This window comes from Pseudorasbora parva, chromosome 18 (genome assembly GCF_024679245.1).
Source record: "Pseudorasbora parva isolate DD20220531a chromosome 18, ASM2467924v1, whole genome shotgun sequence".
Taxonomy (NCBI): Eukaryota; Metazoa; Chordata; class Actinopteri; order Cypriniformes; family Gobionidae; genus Pseudorasbora; species Pseudorasbora parva.
In genome coordinates this window covers 42,733,107-42,740,967 of record NC_090189.1, presented here as the reverse complement: position 1 = coordinate 42,740,967, position 7,861 = coordinate 42,733,107, and the positions used below count along the sequence as shown (strand labels likewise).

The 7,861-nt window shown below is 37.8% G+C and overlaps 1 protein-coding gene across 3 annotated transcripts in view; it reads left to right on the top strand.

Annotated features, from left to right (window-relative positions):
* Positions 1–281: 281 nt before the first annotated feature.
* The window catches only part of LOC137045814 (solute carrier family 22 member 4-like), a 55,834-nt gene continuing 48,254 nt past the window's right edge, over positions 282–7,861 (top strand). For all 3 annotated transcript variants that reach the window (XR_010898846.1, XR_010898847.1, XM_067422715.1), the window contains exons 1-3: positions 282–703; positions 7,028–7,131; positions 7,512–7,666. Coding sequence is in view for 1 of the 3 variants with exons in the window: in XM_067422715.1 (XP_067278816.1) it covers positions 308–703; positions 7,028–7,131; positions 7,512–7,666 (655 nt within the window). In the remaining 2 variants the exon portion in view is untranslated. The remainder of the gene's footprint in view (positions 704–7,027; positions 7,132–7,511; positions 7,667–7,861) is intronic.

The following is a 7,861-nucleotide window of genomic DNA, read 5'->3' as shown; positions in this document are numbered from 1 at the left end:
ATTTACACAAACTGAGAAAGTAAAAAAAAAATCTGCCCTATAATTCTCAGTTCCACTTGCATGGAAACTCATGAATATTCATGAGAGCTGGAAGATCTGATAAACCGAGAATCTCGTAACAGCGTATTTTTTTACACACCGAGGGGAGGAGGCAAATTACTAATTACAGCCCTAAACAGCAACGTGAATTTTTTTTATTTTTTTTTTTATTTTATTTTTTTTTTTTTAAAAAAGGTGGGGGTAAAATGTGTGAAGTGTCTTAGTGTCTTCCCCTCTCACTTTCCCCTGAAGTTAGTCTGCGACTATCATGAACTCTCCAGACTACGATGACAGCACCGCGTTCCTGGGGGACTGGGGGCCTTTCCAGAGGACTGTGTTCGCTCTTCTGTGTTTTAGCATTATTCCCAATGGCTTCACGGGGTTATCCATGGTTTTCATGGGCGATACCCCCGCTCATCACTGCCTCATCCCCGCGGCTCTGAACATCACGGATGAATGGAGAAACGCGTCTATTCCTCTGGAGGAGGAGGAGGACTCTCGCCTCAGCAAATGCTCCAGACCCCGAGTGGACATCATCAAGAATTACTCGGACATTGGTTTGCTCCCGTGGGTGGATGTGAATGTCTCAAATATTCCTCGAGAAGCCTGTTTGGACGGATGGGTGTATGATAAAGGAACGTACATCTCCACGATTGTTACAGAGGTTCGTTTTTCGATGCTTTCTCCTTACTTCTGCCAGAGCCAATGTGCGTATGCCCAGCTGAAAGTCAAATTCGGGAGTAATGAGCAGGGCCGTAGCGGTGCCCCGGGGCACGGGCTGTTGCTGCGGGCGCTCTTGCAGCTGCGGACCGGTTCGTCTCCACCTGTCGCTCCGCTATAGCGACGGCCCTGAGTAGGGCAGAAGTCACTTTTTTATTCCGGTGAACTTTTTCAAAGGTAAAAGTTTTGTGAAATTTGTTTCTTAATAGACACATGCCATGAAGTATTATTGACTACAAAACGATTTTACATTTTTGCTCGTTTGTCACCATAGAGTTTGCGTAACCCCCTGAGGACTAAGGAGCCTAGTCTCATATGAAAACTGCGCGTAGGCTACGTTCTTCACGTTTAATGTCAGTAAACACACAGACAGAATGCTGCAATACAAAAGCTAGTGTTTTAGATTAAGTATGATTTGTGGAAAATTTCACAATCACATATGATGTTTCAGTGTTTCTCATTGCCCTTTGTGTGAAATAATGTCACAGGCTACGCGATATAGTGAATAACGGTCTACGCCATGTATGTGTTTAAATAATGGTAATCTAGCCAGGTCGGCTCAAATAGACTATTGCAAACATTTCGTGAGTGATTCACTTCCCTATTCTGACTTGTTAAATGTTTCACAGTGCAGTTTGTCCCAATTAACCCTTTCGTAAGTGATTAACTTCACTATTCTAATTTGTTAAATGTTTCACAGTGCAGTTTGGGCCAGTTAACCCTTCCCTGAGAGCTTAACTCCACTATTCTGATTTGTTAAGTGTTCCACAGTGCAGTTTTGGGTCAGTTAACCCTTCCCTGAGGAAGCATATGTCTCTGCATGATAGTAATAGGAGTTACTAGATCAGTGGGCAAGGAAATAGAGTGACTTTTTTTAAACTTGATTTACCCACATCACAGTGTGGGTAGGGTTTAGGGGTGGGATCGAGTGAATGGGATCGTTTTCATTGCATGATTTATAAACACCCATCAGTTTGAAAACACCCACAAATTTAGAAATAACCACATTTGTTCTATTCTGATTTGTGAACGGGTTTACAGTGCAGTTTGTCCAAATTAACCCTTTCCTGAGTGTCTAACTTCACTATTCTGATTTGTTAAATGTTTCACAGTGCAGTTTGGGCCACTTAACCCTTTCTTGAGCGCTTAACTTTACTATTCTGATTTGTTAAATGTTTCAAAGTGCAGTTTTGGTCAGTTAACCCTTCCCTGAGGGCTTAACTTCACTATTCTGATTTTTTAAATGTTTCACAGTGCAGTTTTGGTCAGTTAATCCTTTCCTGAGCGCTTAACTTCACTATTCTGATTTGTGATCAGTTTCACAGTTTAGTTTGGGTCAGTTAACCCTTTCCTGAGCGCTTAACTTCACTATTCTGATTTGTTAAATGTTTCACATTGCAGTTTGGGTCAGTTAACCCTTTCTTGAGCGCTTAACTTTACTATTCTGATTTGTTAAATGTTTCAAAGTGCAGTTTTGGTTAAGTTAACCCTTTCCTGAGCGCTTAACTTTACTATTCTGATTTGTTAAATGTTTCAAAGTGCAGTTTTGGTCAGTTAACCCTTCCTTGAGAGCTTAACTTCACTATTCTGATTGGTTAAATGCTTCACAGTGCAGTTTTGGTCAGTTAATCCTTTCCTGAGCGCTTAACTTCACTAATCTGATTTATTAAATGTTTCACAGTGCAGTTTTGGTCAGTTAACCCTTCCCTGAGAGCTTAACTTCACTATTCTGATTTGTTAAATGTTTCACAGTGCAGTTTGTCCCAATTAACCCTTTTGTGAGTGCTTAACTTCACTATTCTGATTTGTTAAATGTTTCAAAGTGCAGTTTGGGCCAGTTAACCCTTCCCTGAGTGCTTAACATCACTATTGTGATTATTTAAATGTTTTACAGTGCAATTTGGGTCAGTTAACCCTTCCCTGAGCGCTTGACTTTGCTATTCGGATTTGTTAAATGTTTCACCGTGCATTTTGGGTAAGTTAACCCTTTCCTGAGTGATTAACTTTACTATTCTGATTTGTTAAATGGTTCACAGTGCAGTTTCTCTCAATTAACCCTTTCCTGAGAGCTTAACTTCACTATTCTGATTTGTAAAATGGTTCACAGTGCATTTTTGGTCAATTAACCCTTTCCTGAGAGCTTAACTTCACTATTCTGATTTGTTAAATGTTTCACAGTGCAGTTTTGGTAAGTTAACCCTTCCTTGAGAGCTTAACTTTACTATTCGGATTTGTTAAATGCTTCACAGTGCAGTTTTGGTCAGTTAATCCTTTCCTGAGCGCTTAACTTCACTATTCTGATTTATTAAATGTTTCACAGTGCAGTTTTGGTCAGTTAATCCTTTCCTGAGAGCTTAACTTCACTATTCTGATTTGATAAATGTTTCATAGTGCAGTTTGTCCCAATTAACCCTTTCGTGAGTGCTTAACTTCACTATTTTGATTTGTTAAAAGTTTCAAAGTGCAGTTTGGGCCAGTTAACCCTTCCCTGAGAGCTTAACTTCACTATTCTGATTTGTTAAATGCTTCACAGTGCAGTTTTGGTCAGTTAATCCTTTCCTGAGCGCTTAACTTCACTATTCTGATTTGTGAACGGTTTCACAGCGTAGTTTGGGTCAATTAACCCTTCCCTGAGAGCTTAACTTCACTATTCTGATTTATTAAATGTTTCACAGTGCAGTTTTGGTCAGTTAACCCTTCCCTGAGAGCTTAACTTCACTATTCTGATTTGTTAAATGTTTCACAGTGCAGTTTGTCCCAATTAACCCTTTTGTGAGTGCTTAACTTCACTATTCTGATTTGTTAAATGTTTCAAAGTGCAGTTTGGGCCAGTTAACCCTTCCCTGAGTGCTTAACATCACTATTGTGATTATTTAAATGTTTTACAGTGCAATTTGGGTCAGATAACCCTTCCCTGAGTGCTTGACTTTACTATTCGGATTTGTTAAATGTTTCACCGTGCATTTTGGGTAAGTTAACCCTTTCCTGAGTGATTAACTTTACTATTCTGATTTGTTAAATGGTTCACAGTGCAGTTTCTCTCAATTAACCCTTTCCTGACAGCTTAACTTCACTATTCTGATTTGTTAAATGTTTCACAGTGCAGTTTGGGTCAGTTAACCCTTCCCTGAGCGCTTGACTTTACTATTTCGGATTTGTTAAATGTTTCACCGTGCATTTTGGGTAAGTTAACCCTTTCCTGAGTGATTAACTTTACTATTCTGATTTGTTAAAGGTTTCACAGTGCAGTTTGGGTCAGTTAACCCTTTCCTGAGCGCTTAACTTTACTATTCTGATTTGTTAAATGTTTCAAAGTGCAGTTTTGGTCAGTTAACCCTTCCTTGAGAGCTTAACTTCACTATTCTGATTTGTTAAATGCTTCACAGTGCAGTTTTGGTCAGTTAACCCTTTCCTGAGCGCTTAACTTCACTATTCTGATTTATTAAATGTTTCACAGTGCAGTTTTGGTCAGTTAACCCTTCCCTGAGAGCTTAACTTAACTATTCTGATTTGATAAATGTTTCACAGTGCAGTTTGTCCCAATTAACACTTTCGTGAGTGCTTAACTTCACTATTTTGATTTGTTAAAAGTTTCAAAGTGCAGTTTGGTCCAGTTAACCCTTCCCTGAGTGCTTAACATCACTATTGTGATTTTTTAAATGTTTTACAGTGGAATTTGGGTCAGTTAACCCTTCCCTGAGCGCTTGACTTTACTATTCGGATTTGTTAAATGTTTCACCGTGCATTTTGGGTAAGTTAACCCTTTCCTGAGTGATTAACTTTACTATTCTGATTTGTTAAATGGTTCACAGTGCAGTTTCTCTCAATTAACCCTTTCCTGACAGCTTAACTTCACTATTCTGATTTGTTAAATGTTTCACAGTGCAGTTTGTGTCAGTTAACCCTTCCCTTAGTGCTTAACATCACTATTGTGATTATTTAAATGTTTTACAGTGGAATTTGGTTCAGTTAACCCTTCCCTGAGCGCTTGACTTTACTATTCGGATTTGTTAAATGTTTCACCGTGCATTTTGGGTAAGTTAACCCTTTCCTGAGTGATTAACTTTACTATTCTGATTTGTTAAATGGTTCACAGTGCAGTTTCTCTCAATTAACCCTTTCCTGACAGCTTAACTTCACTATTCTGATTTGTTAAATGTTTCACAGTGCAGTTTGTGTCAGTTAACCCTTCCCTTAGTGCTTAACATCACTATTGTGATTATTTAAATGTTTTACAGTGCAATTTGGGTCAGTTAACCCTTTCCTGAGTGCTTAACATCCCTATTCTGATTTGTTAATTTTTCACAGTGCAGTTTGGGTCAGTTAACCCTTCCCAGAGTGTGTAACTTCACTATTCTGATTTGTGAACGGTTTCACAGCGCAGTTTAGGTCAGTTAACACTTTGCTGAGTGCTTAACTTTACTATTCTGATTTGTTAAAAGTTTCACAGTGCTGTTTGGTTCTGTTAACCCTTCCCTGAGTGCTTAACTTCACTACTCTAATTTGTTAAATGTTTCACAGTGCAGTTTATGTCAGTTAAGCCTTTCCTGAGCGCTTAACTTCACTATACTGATTTGTTTGATTTGTATGTTATAGATTACTAGTATCAACAAAGACAATGCTATGGGAAATATACTTTAGAGGAGTTAAAGTGTGACAAACTGTCTGCTAAACACTATATGATGATTTACATGCTGTCTTGCTGGGGCTTTGAATTAATGTTTGCAATGTGGAATGGGCTTCAGCAGTCTTCATTTGCTCTTTTTCTCTGTCTTCTTTTTGTGGAGCCTTGTAATTTTTTTTTCAACAACAGCCAATTTTGTGTTTATATATATTAAATGGGGTACAATAATTTGATTAGACAATAATTCCAAGGATTTCTGGGGAGTAAGCTGGAAAAAACACACAGGATTAGTGGAATCAGTGGACCTTTAGCAGAGCGATAACATAAAGCTTTAATGGGTATCCTTTGAGGATAAGAAGAGGAGAAGGGCAAGAAGGGCAGTGGCTCTAGCCCCTGGACCACCCTCCCTGGCCCAAACTGCACTTTGAAACATTTAATAAACCAGAATAGTGAAGATAAGCACTCAGGAAAGAGTTAACTGACCCAAACTGAATTGTAAAACCTTTAAAAATTCAGAATAGTGAAGTTATGCGCTCAAGGAATGGTTAATTGACCCAAACTGCACTGTGTAACCTTCCACAAATCAGAATAATGAAGTTATGCACTCAGGGAAGGGTTAACTTAACTGACCCAAACTGCACTGTGAAACCGTTCACAAATTAGAATAGTGAAGTTATGCACTCAGGGAAGGGTTAACTGACCCAAACTGCACTGTGAAACCGTTCACAAATTAAAATAGTGAAGTTAAGCACTCAAGAAAGGGTTAGCTGGCCCAAACTGCACTGTGAAACACTTATCAAATCAGAATAGTGAAGTTAAGCACTCAGAAAAGGGTTAGCTGGCCCAAACTACACTGTGAAACCATTCACAAATCACAGTAGTGAAGTTAAGAGCTCAGAAAAGAGTTAACTTAGCCAGACTGTGCTGTGAAACTGTTTACAAATCAGAATAGTGAAGTTAAGTGCTCATGAAAGGGTTATTTTTTATTTTTTTACAAATCAAGCAGTTCAAGATGACATTCGTTTTACAACTTTTGTAGCTTCACACATCATAAAATTAGGAGTCACTGTGAAAAAGAAAATCACTGGAACAGAGGATATTATTTGGATGTCAACGGCATCGCACTCCAGGGTTATAGCCAAACAAAATATTTAAAAAAAAACGAAATGGGTTCTACGTCATGTATTTACTGACTCTTATAATTGGATATGTAATGGCTTTACAGATAATTATGAAACAAAACAAAAGATATAATATCACTAAAAGATATTAAGGTAAAATCAAACCAATACTTGGAACAACAGATTTAAACAAAATAATTTTAAAACAATATCAGTGTGGTATTGACATTTATAAGCAGTACTCTTGATTATATCTTATATGTTCATATATTAATCAGTAAATAATACTTTTTTTACATCTGTGATTAAAAAATCCATAAGGTTACTGTTATAGCCCTTTTGACAACTAGCCCCGGTCTGCAATTTTCCTATATTCCTATATCATGACAGATTGTCAGAATAATGTAAATTCAGTGGCTTTCATGAGTCTGACTGTAACTTTTAACAACTTAACTTTGATTTTTTTTTTCTTTCTCAAATGGATATAATCACTTCAAAACCTGAATTGTTTGTTCAATGGCAGTGGGATTTGGTGTGTTCCGATGACTGGAGAGTGCCATTGACCACCTCGCTCTTCTTCTCTGGTGTTTTGACTGGTTCTTTCATCTCTGGACAGATTGCTGACAGGTTAGAAAGCATCAAATTCATGTTTATGAAACTCCTATCAAAGCAAGCCATTAGTGTTCACAACAAAAATGGCCATCTAGTTTGTATATATTTCTCTACCAAATGAAAATAGTTCCAAAAGCAGCCGAAATATCAGAAGATATTTGAGGTCTTTTTTCCCAGTCCCAATGGCAAAAATTGTCCCATTTTTCTTGAATTCAATGTATTAAGTAATTAATACATAAACAGCTTAATGCACAGATCCACTGATGTATCGGATTCAAATTGTGAAAGCAGTAGACTATATATAGGAAGTGACCAAAACATGCTCAGTCACTGCAATCTTGTGAAAACTGGAAAGTTCTTTATTGGAAATAAACTTGTTTCTTCTTGGTTTCCAGGTTTGGCAGGAAAATAGTGCTGTTTGTTACCATGGCGATTCAGACGGTATTCACCTTCATTCAAGTCTTCTCCCCATCTTGGTTGATTTTTTGCTTGTTGTTTTTCATTGCTGGAATGGGCCAGATTTCAAACTATTTGACAGCATTTGCTTTAGGTAAAGGCTTTTGATTTGCTGTGATTTATTTAGTATACACTTATTATTTGCTTTACATTACTGTACTGTTTTCAGTCATACACCAATCAGGCATAACATTTTGAAATTATTAACACCTTATCTGCCACAGAAATACACTAAAAACGGAGAAGAAGAGTTGTGGCTAGCAGGGGTATAGCAGTGGTTGGAGGTGAG